This window comes from Pteropus vampyrus, unplaced genomic scaffold (assembly GCF_000151845.1).
Source record: "Pteropus vampyrus isolate Shadow unplaced genomic scaffold, Pvam_2.0 Scaffold420, whole genome shotgun sequence".
Taxonomy (NCBI): Eukaryota; Metazoa; Chordata; class Mammalia; order Chiroptera; family Pteropodidae; genus Pteropus; species Pteropus vampyrus.
The window spans coordinates 1425436-1444853 of NW_011889201.1; the positions used below are offsets into that span (position 1 = coordinate 1425436).

The 19418-nt window shown below is 36.7% G+C and overlaps 1 protein-coding gene and 1 pseudogene across 1 annotated transcript in view; one reads left to right on the forward strand and one right to left on the reverse strand.

Annotated features, from left to right (window-relative positions):
* Positions 1-959: 959 nt before the first annotated feature.
* Positions 960-1074, forward strand: LOC111732042 (annotated as a pseudogene).
* Positions 1075-1337: 263 nt separating this feature from the next.
* Positions 1338-19418, reverse strand: part of SHQ1 (SHQ1, H/ACA ribonucleoprotein assembly factor) — a 74797-nt gene continuing 56716 nt past the window's right edge. The window contains exon 3 of the mRNA XM_011381006.2: positions 1338-2633. Within this exon, the coding sequence (XP_011379308.2) occupies positions 2105-2633 (529 nt within the window). The 3' untranslated portion in view covers positions 1338-2104. The remainder of the gene's footprint in view (positions 2634-19418) is intronic.

Below are 19418 nucleotides of genomic sequence, written 5' to 3' on the forward strand. Positions count from 1 at the left end.
CAAAGGACACTTTGTACACTTGAAAGTAATACGATATCGTATTTCAACTGCATTTGAAAAATAAAATAAATTTAAAAAAAAGAAAGTGATCCTGTGGAATGGAAAACAAACATGGTGAGCCATATGATCACCTCACCTACTACCTTGAAAGACTGTCCAGGCTGCACAGAGAGAGACGACCCAGGCAGAACCCAGTGAACTCCAGAGTTCAGCAGACAGAGTTGAGGGCTTGGGAAGACCAAGGCAGCAAGAGTTTGTAGAACAGAGTACCCGAGAGGAGAGAGCTGCAGAGAACCCCAGATATCTGGACAGGGTCTCCCTCTAGTATTCAAGAGAGCACCTACTAATGAGAGCATATCAATGAGGCTAGGAAAACAACCATTGGAAAGGATTAGAGGGAACAGAGCTCAGCACTCAAACAGACACCTATTTCCATCAGCCAGACTGGAAAACTCATAATTCGTGGGGCATGGGAAAATCTTTCCTTATACTGTAAAACAGTTCATTTTAGACTGAGCACTCTTCCAGCCCTGCCTAATAACTTAAAAAGCAAGACACACAAAGATCAAACTATTTCCAAGTTACTTACCAGCATCCCAAAACAAAGCTAAAGAACATAAGAATACTATCTAGTACCCAACAAGATAAAATTCAAAATGTCTGGCATCCACTCAAAGATTACAAGACATGTAAAGATCACTCATACTGAGAACTTGTATCCAGAATTTACAAAGAATTCTCAAAACTCAAAAATAAGAAAACAAACAGCTCAGCTTTTTAAAAAATGGGAAGAGATTTGAACATACACTTGACCAAAGGTATGTGGATGACAAATATGCATATGAAAAGATGTTCAGCACTGTAAGTCATAAAAATGCAAATTAAAACCACTTCACACCTATTAAAATGGTAAAAATTTTAAAAACTGAGCATACCCAGTGATGCTAAGAATGTTAAAGAACTACATGCCACCCTGAACAAGCCCAATCCCATCAGATCTCGGAAGCTAAGCAGGGTCGGGCCTGATTAGTACTTAGATGAGAGACCACCTAGGAAGACCAGGTGCTGTAGGCATAAAATATAAAAAATAAGGGATTGTAAGCTACAGGGTCCTTGCAATCTGTGAGGTCAACCAAGGGTCGCCTTGGCTAAAAAAAAAAAAAAAGTTAAAAAACTTGAACTCTCATACTGGTGGGAATGTAAAGTAATATAGCCACTTTGGAAAAACAGTTTGGCAGTGTTTTTAAACTGTTAAACATATACCTACCACAACCGCTCAATCATTCCACTCCTAGATATTTACCTAAAAGAAATAAAAGCATATGTCCACACAAAAGTTTGCACACAAATATTCATAATAGCTTTATTTGTAACAGCTAAAAGATGGAAACAACCTACATGTCTATCAGTAGGTGAATGGATAAATCTACACACCGAAATATTACTCAGGTACGTGGGCAAAAAATTTAAAAAAAAAAAACCCTCCTGATATATGCTACATCAATGAATCTCAAAATAATTTACTGAGTGAAATAAGCCTGATAAAAAAGAGTACATATTACATGATTCAATACTAAGTTCCAGGAAATGCAAACTAATGTACAATAACAAAGAGCAAATCAATGCTTGCCTGGAGAATGGGGGTAGGTGGCATGTGGGGATGGACAGTGGGAGAGGGGTAACAAAGGCCATGAGGGCAGTTGGAGATGACAGTAAGTACAGTATCTTGATTGTAGTGATGATTTACTTTGGTGCATATATCCACATCAATTCTTATTACATCATACTTTAAATATGAGCAGTTTATTATAAGTCATGTACATCTTGGTCAAGCTATTAAAAATATTAATAAGCTCTGCATTCTAGAGATTCTGGCAGAACTACTGTTTTCATCTTAAAATGTTAATTACACTTTGGTAAAAATACTTTAGAACTCTATTTTTAAAGTTGCAACAAGGAAACAGACATTACTTCACTGAAAAGCAATGCCATACACACTAAGAACAAGTACAAAGTAAAAATGATGAATCCTCACTCAGTAAATAAAACCAAATCGGAAGATAATTCTCAATGAATAAAACCAGAGTCAATCATTTGGGGTATGTCAGTTGTCTCTATCCTGTATACTGCTGTGACTTCCAGCAGCAGAGCCCTCAGGTTCGGAAATCTGAACTACAGTCTTCAGTTGTTCTCCAAGCTCCTCTATCAGAGGCCCAGATCCTTCAAGAGCTAAGGAAGAGACAAGTGGCTTTCCCTGACTAACATCAGACCTCAGGATGGCCGACTTTCTGCACACCCCACCATCATCGACAAGCAGGATACTGCTTTTCTCTATAAAGGGACCTTGCAAGGAATTTACTGTCTTGGATTCGCTATCTTTGAGCTCTTCTTGTTCTGAATCTGAGTCTTCAATCTCAGATGATGTGGAGCTGTCTGATTCCTCCAAATCACTTGCCTCAGAACTGGTTGAAGGTGTCTGCTGCCTGGAAATGGAATGGGCTGCTTTTAATGCAGTTTCTTCCTCCTGGACAAGAAGTGCCGCTGCTTCCAGTTCTTCCAGTTCTAATCCCAGCTGGGCCTTTGTCAGGGATACTTCCTTTAAGGCTTCTGCAAGAGCTGCCAACTTTTTGGACCTTAAAAACCATTTTAAGAAGAAATATTAGGACTATTCATTAATTGGCCTGGGGGCAACAAGGTACACAGCTTAAAGAAATAATAAAATAAAGTTGGGTTCATACTTTACATGACACACCAGGATAAATCCCCAAACAGATAAAAGATATAAACGTAAAAAAAATGAAACTAGTAAAGTATTACAAAGAAGTGTAGGAGATTTCCTTTATGATCCTACAATGAAGAAGGCCTTTCCATGACTCAAAATCTAGAAGCTACAAATGAAAAGCAGAGACTGATAAATATAACTAATAAAAACCAACAACTTCTGTAGGGCCAAAAAAAAAAAAAAAAAAAAAGCACCATCATAAGTCAAAAGGCTAAGGCAAAATTGAGAAAAACATGTGCAACTCCTATCACAGAGCAAGGCCTAACTTTCCTAACTTCTTAAAAGTGGATATAACAACCCATCAAAAAATGGCAAAAAATGTAAGCATACAATTCTCACAAAAGGAAATACAAATGTTTCTTAAGTATATGAAAAGATATCCAACTTCAGTAAAATAAGAGAAATACAAATTGAAGTCATACTGAGATATATTTTACACTTATCAAATTGGCAAAAATCCAAACATTTGTTAATACTGCTAGTAAGACTGTGGGGAGAAAGGAAGCTTCATACATTGGTGATGAAAAATTAAACAGATACAACCATATATGAAGGAGCACTTGACAAAAACTTTCAAAACTGAAAATGCACATACCCTTGACCCAGCAATATCACATCTGGAAATTAAACACAGGCCCAAGGTTTTTTTTTTTTTTTTTTTTTTTTTTACTACCGCATTGTTTTTAATACCTCAAAATGGGAAACAATCAAATTTCCATCAATATAATATGGGACCAATTGAAAACTTAAGACATATCCAAACATAGGAACAGTCTATACCTGCATAAGGAATAAAGCATTCCATGGGCTAACACATATATTGTTTATTTTTAAACCTATGTGACTATAACACCTATTCAAAAGTTTTAAATGTACAAAAAAGAAAAAAAAAAAGCAATATTAGAGAGCAGCACAGAGTGCCTTTTATTTTTATCAGAAAACCATTTCATGTTATTTCAGAAGATATTTTTCTAAATTTGTAACATTATGTTATATTGAATAAACTTTTTCATTAACTTGAATGTATTCAGTAATTTTGTTTTTGAAAGAAGCAACATAAAGTATATTGCAGTTTTCCAAAACCTACGTCTTTACTATTCTATAGAGGAAAATCTGATGTGGTGACTGAAAAAAAGCAGCAGTGAATGAAAGTGGTCAGCATGCTATCATGGCTTCTATGTTTCACTTACTTTAAAGATTAAATGAATGCACAAAACATTTAGTGGCTTTCAGACAAACTAGATAAGGGTGAGCTCACAAGATAAATTCATTTGTAAAAGTATAGTCCATCCCATATTGGGAGAATGAGGCTTTATTTCAATAGAGCTGAAGTGAAACGATGCTGCAGTGGGAACTACTAAACAAAGATGGTAATTTTCATCTCAGTGCCTACATATACCTAAGAACCTTTTGCCTCAAAATATTTAGTTAGCATCATGACTTTGTGCAAGCATGCTACCTCCCAGTCCTACACACTGCCTCTCCACAAGTGTAATCAGGATACAGACGCTCCACTGCAGTCAGTGTACAAGAGTAGGTAGGAAGTAGTGGAGTGAATGGGACAAGGGTAACAGCAATCACTGATGGGCTATTTTATCTTAAGCATAGAAAATTCTGAATTCCAGTGCTGCAATTTCCAGAGCTTAGGAAAGGAAAGGTGGATAGGGTAAAGAGGAAAACTACGATGAGATCAGCTGGAGTCAATGATTCACCAAAGGACTATAACGTCTAGATAAACTGTGGTCAGTTTGAGACATCTTTAAAAGCACAGTTATGGAATAAGATGGTTACAATATATCATCTTATGTTCAAGATAGTTGTAGATGATATCTACCATATATTTTGAAACCTTGACTACCATTGGTAAAGGATTTAGTCAGAGCTAGTAGACCAGTTTAAAACATCTCTGCCCCAAGGCTCTGTCAGCCTAGGAACCAATTCACTGCCATCTTTTTCACTGAAGGAGATCCTCTCTGCGTTGTGACACACAGCTTTAAGAGATAAAGAGCAATGAACTCGGGGAAGAAGATAATGCCTCTTACCAAATTATAATATTAGAAATACAAATTTTACATAAGAGCTTTTACTTTAGTGGCCATACATCTCACATCTTAAATAGCCATGACAAATACTTTCAACAACATATGAAGGATGATGTTTCACAAATGTCACTGTACTTGTTCCTAATGGCAACCCCATAAATCAGTTTCCTTTTTAGCTCCATTACAGATGACGAAATGGAAGCTTGGAGGCGTTAAGAAACCTGCTGCAGTTCACCCAGCTAACAAGGGGCAGTCAAGACAGTAACTGATGCCTCCGAGTTCTAGTGCTCTTCTTACTTCACCCGAGGGCTTTCCATGAATATCCAGACTCTGAAAAGTTTCACTTCTTAAGACCACATTCTTTACTCCTTCCCAATTGAGCTCTATTCCACGTCTTCCAAATGAGCAAGTTCTAACTTACACAAGGCCCAGAATTCTCCAAAGAAGCTATGACTAATATCTTTAGCTTAGCAATCTTAAACGAAGTGTATACACCTAAGCTTTAATTTTAGAGGTTTAGACTAGAAAGAAAAAAATTTTAATTATTTCAGTGCATATTAGTTAATAGTACAGTAGATATGTCAACTCAAGTTAAAAACTATTTTGATCTGTTTTTGTCTACTATAAAAATGTTATATCTGTCATTTACAACAGAATAAGTTTGGAATTTCAAAGTCCGTCACCTATAATCCTGGCTCTTTTCACAAAGCATACCCTACATATGGTGGGACTAAAAAATGTCAACTCCAACAGACAGGAAAGTAGCAAGGATGAGCTATGTGACCAAAACAGGAACTTGTGCCTATTACCAGCTGATGTGAATTTTAATCCTTCAGGAAAAAGTTTGTTTCTCACTTTTAACACTACATTATGTTTACAGTGACCCATTTATATAAATATGTAAAAAATAAATAATGCTAATTTTTGATTCTTCACCATGCTGATTCATCTCTACTTCTTATATTCTACATTTAATCTTCAAGCTGCCTAGTTTCCTAAATTAATATTAAAGATCTGACAGAACATTAAGTTTATAGAGGAAGTATTCTGAACTCTTCCCCTAAAGAATGCTAGGATAAAAAGTGATTACAAATTTCAAAATATTATTGGTGTAGAATGTGACCTAATAATATAAGGAATGAAAGCTGGGTTTGTTTCTATTCAACTGTTTGACACAGATAATTTAGCAATCACTGTTCATAAAAAAGAAAAATATTTCTTTGGAGAAAAAAAACTAGGCCATGAAAAAGTAGCCTTTTTGTTCTTTCAACTGCTGGTACAATTAGAGTTGGTTCTAAGTCTGCCACTCCTTGTAAATTCTAGAGTCTACCTCTGTAATGGCCTTTCCATTTCAGAAAGCACCTCATTTATTGCAGTTAGTGGTTTTTCACTGTCACACTCAGACCAGGTTAGTTCATGTCAAAAAGCCCTGGTCAGATGACATTATTAGTTAACCACAATGCTTAGAAAAATCAAGTACATTCTGATATATCTCAATGAATACAGAAACTGAGTTACTAGTTGGACTTACAGTATATATTTTATATCTAAGTGAAAAACACCTACCCATTAAGAATATATTTATTACCAACTAAAGAGATTTAGCATTTAAAATAAGATATGACAACTGAAACATATTATCATATTTTAATAAAATTCACTCAAAACAGGTTTTTTCTTAAAGTTTTGGGAAATGTAATTGTACCACGTAAATTTTAAAAAAACTTTCATTTTCTTTGTATATGTGAAATAATATTCTATTTAGAAAAACAATTAATTAAACACTGCCTTCTGACAAGTTACAGCAGATAAAACTACCATAAAAGAGGAAGAGCTGAAAGTACATGCCTTTACCATGGCTGAACTTATATAAAATTTCCCCATTTGTTTTATATTTGGTGGTCAAGTTTGGGGAAAGAAAAAAAAAGGACCCATGGCCTTATGAAACAGCCAAGACAAAGTGCAAAGGAGCACTGAAACGTAGGAAAAAGAAAACTGTGTATAAATAGAAAGCATACATCCTGTTTCTTGCTGTAGAGTTTTGTCTCAAACTATCAATCAACTTTTCACCACTTCCTGCAATAGCAGGTCTACTATAAATCTTGTAGTAACTGACTAGGTTTCATTTCCTCTGCCCAAACCTGCCAACCTGCCAGCCATGACAAACTCACACTAGAGCCAACAACTGATAATGTAGCACAGGATACCAGTGAGGCAATTCAAGAAACATTTCATAACTGGATGATGGAATACATTGTCTTAGCCTTTTAGTTTCAAAGGACACACACATTCTCATTCATATTCTCTCTCTCTCTCTCTCTCTCTCTCTCTCTCTAAGATTCTATGATTCTATCGGGACAAACAGCACATCAACTTTCTTTTTAAAGGGAATTGAAAATGACATATAATCAGAATTCCTCTTTATTGAAAAGAAACAGTTCCAAACTTCAAAATTCTCTGTCCAAAAACATATTTATATTGTAGCCTGGTCTAAAAGGTAATACATTAGCTTTAAATAGAAGCTGCTAGTGAAACTATTCTCTGAAAGTTGTCATGAAAAGCAAATACCAATCGATGCACAGATGAACACACAATTGTGTTATTATTCTATAATAGTAAAAACTGTTTCCAGCTCAGTCATTAATAGAAACAATCTCTTTGAACAAGAAACTGCTAATTTAATATAGAAAATACTGCAACAAGTGTTATTTAAGCCATATTAAGTTTGGGCCAATGGAATAACTCTTCACCCTATTTTCAACTTGATTTAATACTATTCTGTGGGCCTGGGCTATGAAAAATAACATTTAGTCCATGAATCAGCAGAATAATTTTCTAAAAACTCCCCATATTAGTTTCCTATGGCTGCCATAACAAACTACCACAAACTGGTGGCTTAATAGAATAGTAATTTATTCTCTTATAGTTCTGGAGGCTAGAAGTTCAAAATCAAGATGCTTACAGGGTTGGTTCTTTCTGAGGGCTCTCAGGGGGAGAATCTGTTCCATGCCTTTCTCTTAGTTTCTAGTGTTTCCAGCAATCTTTGGTGTTCCTTGACTTGTAGACACATCATTTTAAGCTCTGCCTCTGTCATGACATGGTGTTTTCTCTGTGCATCTATTCCTTCACATGGCTATCTTCCCTCAGTATGTGTCTGTCTCTTCTTCTTGCCTTATAAAGACACCAGTCTTACTGGATTAAGAGGCCATCCTACTCCAGAATGAACTTGTGAATTAATGACCTCTACGACAACCCTATTTCCAAATAAAGTCACATCTTGAAGTTCTGGGAAAGACATGCATTTTGAGTTGACACTGTCCAACCCATTACAGCTTATCTTTTTGGCCCACCCCCAGTTCATGTCTGTCCCATATGCAATATATACATTCACCCCATCTCAACATCCCCCAAAGTCTCTACTGTTCCAATATCAACTCTATGTCCAAAATCTCATCTAAATTAGACTTAAGAGAGATTCTGGGTATGTTCCATCCTGGGGTAAAATTCCTCTCCATCCACGGACTTGTGAAACTAAACGAGTTACCTGTTTCCAAAATACAATGGTGGGACAGGCATAGAACAGACTTTCCCATTTCAGAAGGGAGAAAATAGAAACGATGAAAAGGTTATCAGTCCAATGCAAGGTCACAACACAATAGGTCAATTTCATTAGTTTTTGAGGCCCGAGAATAATCCTCTGTGGCTCGATACTCTGTCCTCTGTCCATCCACTCTGACTTCTGTATCCACGATTCTGTCCTTGGAGTTATTCTTCCTTCATTTCTTCCCATCTGTTTTTTGTTCTTGTTATTGTTGTCTGTTTTGTTTTGTTTTGTTTTGTTTTGTTTTGTTTTGGTCTAGGCTGACAGAGTTTCTGCTGGTATGACATTTTCAAAAACCTTGTTGATCTTCGGTAGATGTTGTGGGGATCCACGCTACTAGACATGAGGATTCTCCACAGGTCCTTTCTAAATGACTCCACCTCTATTCCTGACTTGTGCTAAGAAGGTGGAGTGGATCCATAAGTCAAATGCTTTTTAGCCAATGGCTGTCCAGCCACATCCTAGGCCCTGTTTTCAGAGCACACTATCTGGATAGGGTGAAAATTTTCCAAATCAAATGCTGGTTCGTTTTTGCTTAACAATTCCTTCCTTAACTTATCTTTCCCTTTCTGTATTCTACTATAAGCAATGAGGAGAAAGCAGGCTGCACTTTTCACTCTTTGTTTAGAAATTTAGCTAAATACCAAGTTCTTCGCTTGTCAGTTCTATTTTCCGCCACTGAATGGCAGAGCATAAGTCAGCCAAGCTCTCTGCTACTTTGTAACAAGGATCACTTTTTCTCCAGTTCCCCATAATACATTCCTCATTTCCATCTTGGACCTCATGAAAAGCACCTTTAACATTCCTATTTCTAGCACCATTCTGTCTGTAATAATATATATTTTTTCTAAGACGACAGAAACTTTTTCTGTAGCTCTCCTTACTTCTTTCTGAGCCCTAACTACAGTTACCTTTAATGTCCATATTTCTACCAAAAGTCTCTTTTAAGGCATTCTAGGATTTTTCTATATGTACCCCTAAACTCTTCCAGCCTCTACCCATTACCCAATTCCAAAGCCATTCCCATGTTTTTAGGTTATTTGTTATAGCAGCACTGTACTCACAGTACCAACATCTGTATTAGTTTCTTAGGGCTGCCATAACAAACTACCACAAAATGGTGGCTTAAAGCAACAGAAAGTAATACTCTCACAGGTCTTGAGGCTAGAAGTCAAAAAACAAGGTGCTGACAGGGTTCCTTTTGAGGGCTCTGAGGGAAGAATCTGATTCATGCCTTTCTCTTAGCTTCTGATGCTGCCACTAATCCAGCAAGCTCTGCCTCTGTTAAGACAGCATTCTCTCTCTGTTTGTTTCCTCATAAGGCCATCTTCCCTCTAGATGTGTCTCTGTGTCTCTTCTCCTCTCCTTATAAGGACACCAGTCGTACTAGATTAAGGGGCCATCCTACTTATCTTAACAATTAATGACTTCTACAACAACCTTATTTCCAAATAAAGTCATATTTGGAGATTCTGAGATGGGCACAAATTTTGTGGGGAAATTCTTCAACATAGTAAACCCCCTGCAGCTGAAACAAATAGATAGTGGAGATGCTCAAAAATGGAGGATAATTAAGACCGTAAAGTAGAAGCCAAATTTTAATAGTAAACAGTGATTTTTAAAAAAGGTTAAGATTTTACCTTGAAACAAAACTACAAACTACACAAATAAGTTTATAAAATATTTTACAATGTTAATATGCAGGTTATAATTGTTGCTATGAGCTAATTCTGAAGATGAACAAAGAATAAACCAAATATTAATTATATTTGTAATTGTGACTCTTTTAACAAAATTATGTTATAGCATCATATGACAGTCATCACTGCAGGTTGGTCTTTTATAGCAGAATTTTAGAGGAATTTTTGCAAATAACCAACCATGGCATCATCAGTTTTCTCAAGGCTTCAATCATGTGATATACAAGTCAATCCTTTGAAATTCAAACTAAAGATTTCCACTAATGTCACTATTACTGTAGAGTTTTCTCCTTCAACTATTAACTAATCCCACACCTTCAAGCCTCATTGTCAGTGTTTCTGTGTGTGGCTGAAGTACAGCTCCCATATTACTTCCACTGCCTTCATGAAATCCTTGATCTTTTGCTCAATTTGCAATTTATTTGCACTGCACAATTACAAGCCAATCCACTAGTAGATTTTTTTTAAAGGTGCCCCAAAGAGACTTTTAAAAAGTAACAATGACTTAGAATCCTCACAAAAATAACATGAATGAAGCCACACGCAAAAAGGTATGCACTGTATTATTTCAGTTGTACAAAGTACTAAAACAGGCAAAATCAGTGGATGGTGATAGATGTGAGAGTGCACAAAGGGGCTTCTAGGCTGCCCCTAAAGCGTAGTTCTTGATTTGGGTAATAGTTACACAAGTGTTTCACTTTATCAGAATTCATTACTTGGTGTACTTATAATCTGTGCATACATCAACAAAGATTAGCTTAAAAACAAACAAAAAAAAAAACAAACAAGAAAAACACCCAAAACCCAACAAATATTAATCCTGGAAAAAGTTTCAGGCTTCTGAACATTTGCTCTAAAATAGGAGATGGAGCCAGAGAGAAGAGGAATGTGTCTTAAGGGTACACAGCATCACAGGGACAGCTCCAATTTCCTCTGGGAAAACTATCAGGATTTCTAATACTCCTCATCTCAAATTTCTTTTAAAAGGCATGGCATGTTATACTAAACATAAAAAGAATCTCAAAATATGTCTAGAGAAATATCAGTCATCTCTTCCAGTGTGCATACCATATACAGAAAGTTGTTCTTTGCAGAAGTAGATAGTTCACTACTATGAAGGTTAGTCCTGAGAGACTGCTTAAAGCACTGTCTGTGGGTCATTTCAAATATCATCTTGAAAGGCATTCCCCACCCCCCCAGGACATTTGATCTACAGACCAATCTTAGTACTTTCTTAACTAAGTATAAAATAAAAATTTCTATTATTTTTCTTTTTATACTGTTTCTAAGCCTCTAATAAATACTTCATCTTTCTTATCAAAAACCTGAAAACAAGCCTTCAGATGTCTTTGTACCATTTATATAAATATTTTCCTAAAAGGGAGCAATTTTATCTAATTTGTATACTATAGGGTGAAGCTTACCTTCTTAAAAACAAAGTTTTTTAAAAAAATGAGTATAAAGGTTTATAAGACCCTATTCTATATTTGCAATTCCAATTAAAATTTATACAGTAACAACAAAAAAGAAATCTTTCCCGGGGGAGTACAGAGGACAACTAGATCAGGTGATTATTATCATTATCATTATAGAACTAGATGGGAAAACTTTTTTTTTGGTTTAATGTAGGAGGAGGCAAGAGAATTAAAATGTTAATCAAGCTACATTCAGCGACTGCAATATGCTGCTCAGCCCTGCAGCCAGGCCAGAAGGACAATTTCAGAACAGAGGGAGATTTCTGCTAGGATTGCTAACAACCCATTCCCCACACCTGTGCAGGGGAAACAGGAACCAAGAGTCATTGCCTATGGCAAAAAGATGGGGAACCTCAGGATCAAAGGCTGGGAACTGCCAGCAGGCCTTTCACTCTATTCTTACTTTTTCTGCTACACACTCTTCCTCTTCCTCACTGTATACCCATATCGCAGGAAATAAGAACTAAAGAATGGCATATAAACTGAATTCCCTGAACACTTGCTGTCCCTCTCAGTGCGTTTTACTCTCTCACTGTCCTCATCAGCTCTATTGTCTCTGTCTCTCTGGGTCTCTCTCAGTGCCTTTACTGTGTCTGCCCCTGTCTCTCTTACTGTCCCTCTCACTCTCTGCCTCTGAGAGGAGACCTCCCTCTGTCTGTGGAGTGTTATTCCTCTTCTAACAAACTTTCCTTTTGACTCTAACTTTGGCAAGTGTGTTGATTTCTTTCCATGCTCTTCGCCAAAGGAACTCCTTCTTCGCTCGGTATGGGACTCGGTCTCCCCACAACTCGGAGAAATTTGCCCTGTCCTGCATCAGGCTGACCTCAGTCATTTAGGATTCTTTTGCTTTGATTTTGTCCTTTTTTTTTTTTAAGAGTATGTTTTATCTGTCAAATGATAGTTGATTTGGAAATTACGGTCACACTGTTCAAATAAATTCTGAAATTCAAGAGGTCTCTTTTTCTAATATACTCCACTCACTAATAATATGCACGTGTGGATTAACAGTAAAGACTCAAATATTTTTTATATTTATGATAAAGTCATTAATCAACTCATTTTTACTATCTAAGCTTCCTACTCACCAAAAGAACTATTCTCAGCATACTTTAGACTTACCCTGGGACTTTACATGCAGTCCCCTCAGGAGTTATGCCAGCAGATTATGTTATTTTATTTTCCTTTCATCAGCCAGAGGTTATAACCATTTATGCCTCTGGCTAATTCACGCCTAAGTAAATTGTCAATTTCCTCAAATAAAATATCTACAAAAAATTCCTAAATTCTACTTCAGGTCTGCAATACCTTATCTGAAACACTTCGACCTAAAAGGGTTTCAAAATTCCCATGGTTTTGTTTTGCATTTCAGAAAGGTAACTCTGAATATATAACATTATATATACATTATCTAACACCCCCAGCAGCAACCTGTAATCAAGTACACTAATATTTCTGTAGCAAAATGTAGTCATTCCAAGTGTAGTAAATGAAGATTGAAAATAGTCTCATGTCAAAAGATGAGTTTAGGTCAGTCAGGTTTTGTTGCCAATAGTCCTGAAAATATTTTCGCTTTCAAAATTTTCTGGTTCTGAATTATGGACGAGACTAGAAGTAATTCGAATGAGCTGCTGCCTTATAGATCAAGTGCTCAGATCCAAGGTCAGTCTTCTGACAAATATTTGAGTACCTACTATGAGCCAGGTTCGGTAGATGTAATAGTGAATATAAACAGCCTCTGATCTGGAGATCAGATCATCTCAGTGTGTGTGTGCTGACCAAAGAACAAACCATCATATCACAGTGAAGTAAGTCCATGAGAGGGACCAGCATAAGGTACTCCTGGGCACATCCAGCTCAGGGGCTTTGTTGTGGGCTCTGAGGAGGTAGTCTCCTCGCCTCATATAATTCGACATGAAAATCATTTTGCACCTTAAAATGAGAGCAAGAAGTCCACTAAAGTCCTAATTATGCTCAAGTTGACTACTTCAATGCTTTTCTTGAAATTTCAAATATCAAATTCTTGGAAGAAAAAAAATATTTTTTTTTTTCTATTCTGCCTCCAACGTTCTGGTCCATATATATCAATGTTAAGTTTGTCTGTAGGGTGCAGTTGATACTCATTATTTGTGAATTTCATATTTGTGAATTTGCCTACTTGCCAAAATTTACTTGTAACCTCAAAATCAAAACTCCTCAGTGCTTCTGTGGTCAGTCGCAGAGCGTCAAAAATCTGTACTCGTCCAATGTGCACATTCCCAGCTAAGGTCTAATAAGATGACTCTGTCTTCTTCTTTCAGTTGTCATACTTTAAAAAAGTATCCTTTCATGGTCAATTTAGTGCCATGGTTTTTTTTCATTTGGGAGATTTTGTTGATTTCACTGTTTAAAATGGCTCCCAAGCTTAGCGCTAAATTGCTAATGTTCTTAAGTACACAAAGGCTAGAATGCATGGAGAAAATACTTGTGTTAGATCAGCTTTGTTCACGCATGAGTTATAATGCTGTTGGCTGTGAGTTCACTGTTAATGAATATATATTAAATAAGGTGTCTTTAAACAGAAATACTAATAAAACAAAGATATGTATTGATTGGTTGATGAAAATGTGCCCAGAGGCTCACAGGAACCTAACTCTATATTTCCTCTAGGAGCAGTGGTCCAAAATTTGCTAATTCAATGTTTGCAGAAACTTTAGAGAACATAACTACTACAAATAATGAGAACTGACTATAATTCGGTACTGGCCATGAGACCACAGAGGATGGGCAGCCATTTCAGGTTTGGAATGGTGGGAAGAAAAGGAAAGAGGGTGGAAAAGGTTTCCTATAGAAAGCAGTAATCTAAACTAACACTTTCTTAAGACCCATGAACTTCTGTCTAGGAGAGAAAAGTGGGAAGAAGGTTTTAGTGATGTGAGAACCGTGGAATCATAGTACAAGGCCAACAGCTCCATCTGGTCCATAGCTACATCCTCAGACTGCAGAACAGACTGACTGCATTCTACAAGAACTAAACATTCTATCTTGGAATGTGGCAGGAAGGAGAGATGCACATAAGATCATCTATTTACAAGAGACCTTGACTATCAGAAAACAAATTCCAAAATGTCCATGGTTTAGGATCCTCCCTTTGTCCCCTCAAAATCTTCGAGAACAGTAATTTTTTTTAAAGCACGGTGAGCCTTTGGAATGAGTCGGGCACTGCCAGCTTCTCCGCACCCCAAGAACTGACTTCTCCTAACACTGACCTAGATCCCTGATAAGACCAGTTTGATCAGTGGCTCAGCGCATACGTACCATACCCTACTGGGCACAACCACTTCTCACATGTGAGGAATTGACATAAAAGTCCGCTTAGACTTGGAGTATTAAATGACTACCTTAGGAGGCCGTGCAATTGAAAGTCAGACTTGACGATGGCGCTGACAAGTGTTCAACTATAGAAAATCAAAATTGAAAAAGGCTAATTTCCTTAAGGCTTGCTTATGTTCTCTCAAAAACTATTTAAACCAAAGTGAAAAGCATCTGCCTATCAGAACATCCTTTTTTATATTTTTTAAATTAATTAATAACTACTTTTATTATGGTTAATGAAATCCATTTCAAGTGTACAATTCAACAATAAGCCATATATATTGTATTGTATTGTGTATTCACCGCCCATAGATTTCTTTCTGTCACCACATCTTTGAGCCCTTTCACCACATCTACCTCTCCCACCCCCCACCTTCTGGTAACCACTAGTCTATTGTCCATGTCCATAAGTCTCTGTTTGCTTGTCATGTTTGTTTGTTGCTTTTAGGTTTATATCCCACGTATAAGTGATATCATGTGATTTTCAACTTTTTCTGTCTGGTTTATTTCGCTTAGCATGATTATCTTGAGGTCCAACCATGTTGTCGCAAATGGCAGTATTTCATCTTTTCTTATGGCTGAGTAATATTCCATTGTACATTTGTACCACAGCTTCTTTAGCCAATCATCTATCGTAGGACACTTCAGTTGCTTCCATGTCCTAGTCACTGTGAATGCTGCTGTGAACATCGGTGTGCAAAGAGCTTTTTGGATATGAGTTTTCCAGTCTTTGGGGTAAATACCCAGTAGAGGGACTGCTGGATCATATGGTAGATCGAGTCTTAATTTTTTGAGGAAACTCCATACTGTTTTCCATAGTAGCTGTACCAATTTGCAGTCCCACTAGCAGTGTATGAGGTTGCTTTTTCTCTACATCCTCTCCAACATTTGTTATTACTTGTCCTGTTGATTATAGCTATTCTAACAGGTGTGAGATGGTATCTCATTGTGGTTTTGATTTGCATTTCCCTAATAGCAATGTTTGTTGGCCATTTGTATGTCTTCCTGGGAGAAGTGTCTGTTCAGGTCCTCTGCCCATATTTTAATTGGATTGTTTTGTTTTTTTTTTTTGGTTACTGAGTTGTATGAGTTCTTTGTTTATTTTGGATATTAGGCCCTTATCAAAGGCATTGCTTACAAACATATTTTTTCATTTGGATGGCTGTCTCTTTGCCTTGTTGATGATTTCTTTTGCTGAGCAGAAGTATTTTAGTTTGATATAGTCCTAATCATTTATTTTTGCCTTGCCTTTGAGGTCAAATTTATAAAATCCTCTTTAAGTTCAAGGTCCTTGAGTTTCATTCCTATGTTCTCTTCTACGCAATTTATTGTTTCATGTCTTATATTCAAGTCCTTAATCCATTTCGAGTTAATTTTGGTGTGTGGTGATACACAACAGTCTAGTTTCATTCTTTTGCAGGTGGCTTTCCAGTTTTCCCAGCACCATTGATTGAAGAGGCTTTCCTTTCTCCACCGTATGTTTCTGGCTCTTTTGTCGAAAATTATTTGCCCATATAAACATGGGCTTACTTCTGGACTCTTGATTCTGTTCCACTGGTCCGTGTATCTGTTTTGTTGTCAATAACATGCTGTTTTGATTACTATCACTTTATAGTATAATTTGAAGTGGCAGAGTGATACCTCCGGCCTCGTTCTTTTTCTCAGGACACCTTTGGCAATTCGGGGTCTTTTGTGCTTCCATACAAATCTGATGATTTTTTGTTCTATTTCTTTGAAAAATGACGATGAGATTTTGATGGGGATTACATTAAATCTGTATAATGTTTTAGGGAATAAGGTCCTTTTAACTATGTTGATTCTTCCAATCCAATAACACGAATATCTTTCCATTTCTTTGGATCTTCTTCGATTTCTTTTAACAGGGTCTTATAATTTTCATTATATAGGTCCTTCACATGTTTCATTAAATTTATTCCTAGATATTTTATTCTTTTTGTTACAATTGCAAAAGAAATTAATTTTTCCACTTCTTTTTCTGACTATTCGTTATTAGAGTATAAGAATGCTATGGATTTTTGAGCCTTTATATATTTTGTATCCAGAAAATTTACTGTATTTGCTTATTGTTTCTAGCAGTGTTCTTGTGGAGTCTTTAGAGTTTTCTATATAGAGAATCATGTCGCCTACAAACAGTAACAGTTTGATTTCTTCATTTCCTATGTGGGTGCCTTTTATACCTTTCCCTTGCCTGACTGCATTCAATAGGACCTCCAATGTTATATTGAGTAACAGTGGAGAGAGTGGACAGTTTTGTCTTGTTCCTGATCTTAGAGGAAAAGTTTTTTGTTTTTCACCATTAAGTATAATGTTGGCTGAGGGTTTGTCATATATGGCCTTTATTATGTTAAGGTATTTTCTTTTCTATACTGATTTTGTTAAGTGTTTTGATCATAACAGGATGTTGTATCTGGTTAAAGGCTTTTTTACATCTATTTATATGATCATATGATTCTTATTTTTTAATTTGTTTATGTGGTGTAGCGCATGAATCGATTTGCGTATGTTGAACCATCACTGTGCCCCTGGAATGAAGCCCACTTGATCGTGGTGTATAATCTTTTTAATATGTTGCTGTATTTGGTTCACTAGTATCTTGTTTAGGATTTCTGCATCTGTGTTCAGGAGAGATATTGGTCTGTAGTTTTCTTTTTGTGTGTTTCTTTTACCAGGTTTTGGTATCAGAGTAATATTGGTCTCATAAAATGAGTTAGGAATTATTGCCTCCTCTTTGATTTTTTGGGTGAGTTTGAGGAGAACAGATATTAAATCTTCTTTGAATGTTAGGTAGAATTCACTGGTGAAGCCATGTGGTCCTGGACTTTTACTTTTTGGGAGGTTTCTGATGACTGCTTCAATTTCCATACTGCTCATGGGTCTATTTAGATTTTCAATTTCTTGATTCAGTCTAGGAAGGTTGTATCTTTCTAAGCACTGGTCCATTTCTTCTAGGTTATTAAATTTGGTGGTATATACTTTTTCATAGTATTCTTGTATGATCCTTTGTATTTCTGCAGTGTCTGTCATAATTTCTCCTCTTTCATTCCTGATTTTGTTCATTTGTGTCCTTCTCAGAACATCCTTAAATGGCAGTGCCTAACTTATCCAAGGGGCATTTAAAAATATTTTTAAAGGCAACTGATATCAATGATTAATATTTAATTTCTCTCTGTACTAAAGCCTTGCTACTTCAAGTGTAGTCTCTAGACCAACAGCAGCATCATCACCCACAACTTAGAACTGCAAAGTCCTGGTCCCTAACCCAGATCCCAGAATCAGTATCACATGTTAACAAGCTCCCCAGAGGATCTATATGCACAATGAATTCTGAGAAACACTGCTCTAGGCAGTTGTGACTATGTTAAAGTGATGATTATTACCACCTTACACTTTTCCAATCTCAGTATCAGTGACTTTCAAACTGATCAAATACCTAAGAGAGACGGGAGTGGTGTGAGGTTCTCTCCTATCCCTGGGTCAACTCTTGAGGGCTAAGCATTTGCTATCATTTCACACATTCTATAAAGGATAGCCTGACTCTGCTCAGCTCTCTCTCACACACCCACTCACCAATCTTTGGTCCAGGTAAATAAAGTGCAAGAAGCCCTACTCTAAGGGTCCTTTGACTCAAGAGTTCTCTCCTTTGCTTTTCTGCTAGGCCAACTTAATCCTACTGCAAAATCTTCAACTTCTATGGAGACCTCTCCTGAGTCCAGGGTTCAGATGCCTGTCACCAATCTCCCTTCTGTGCATTAAGATCTCAGTCCTTGCCTGCCTTCCTATTACCTCTACCCATTATTCCCTTACCTCCATCTATACCACTAGCCTCCTACAAGTAACCACTACCTCCAGATCTCACTGAAGCAATACAGATCTGCAATATTCATTCATTCAATAAATATTTATTATAAGTACTATGTGCCCAAGCACTTAATAGAACAGATAAGAATCTTAGTGTTCACAGAGCTTATACTTCTGTGAAGGAAGAGATAAACAATAAACAAAAACTAAGTAAATGTAGAGTGTGCTAGATTGTAAGTGCTACAGAAAAACACAATGGTGAAAAGGGGGCCCAGGAATGCTAGGGGCAAGAGGTATTCAATTTTTTATGAGTGTTTCAGGAAAGCTTCACTGAAATGTGACATAGTGACTAAATATATTTGAATAGCCTGAACTATGGGACCTAGCTTTATTCTTGCTTTTGCCTATTTCATTTCTTCCTGGCTTGAATCTCCAGTGTATTAAATCTAGTACAAACCTCACATCTACCCCCTGCTCCCAGTCCTAAAAGGCATCTGACTGTCAATTCCCAAGTAACTATTTCTAATCTCTAGATCATGTATCCATGCCTAAGCAATTACTTCTTATATCTCTAACCACCTGGACCTGACACCTAACCTGTGCTTTCTCATGTTCATGGAAAATGACCTCGCTTTTGAAAATAAACAC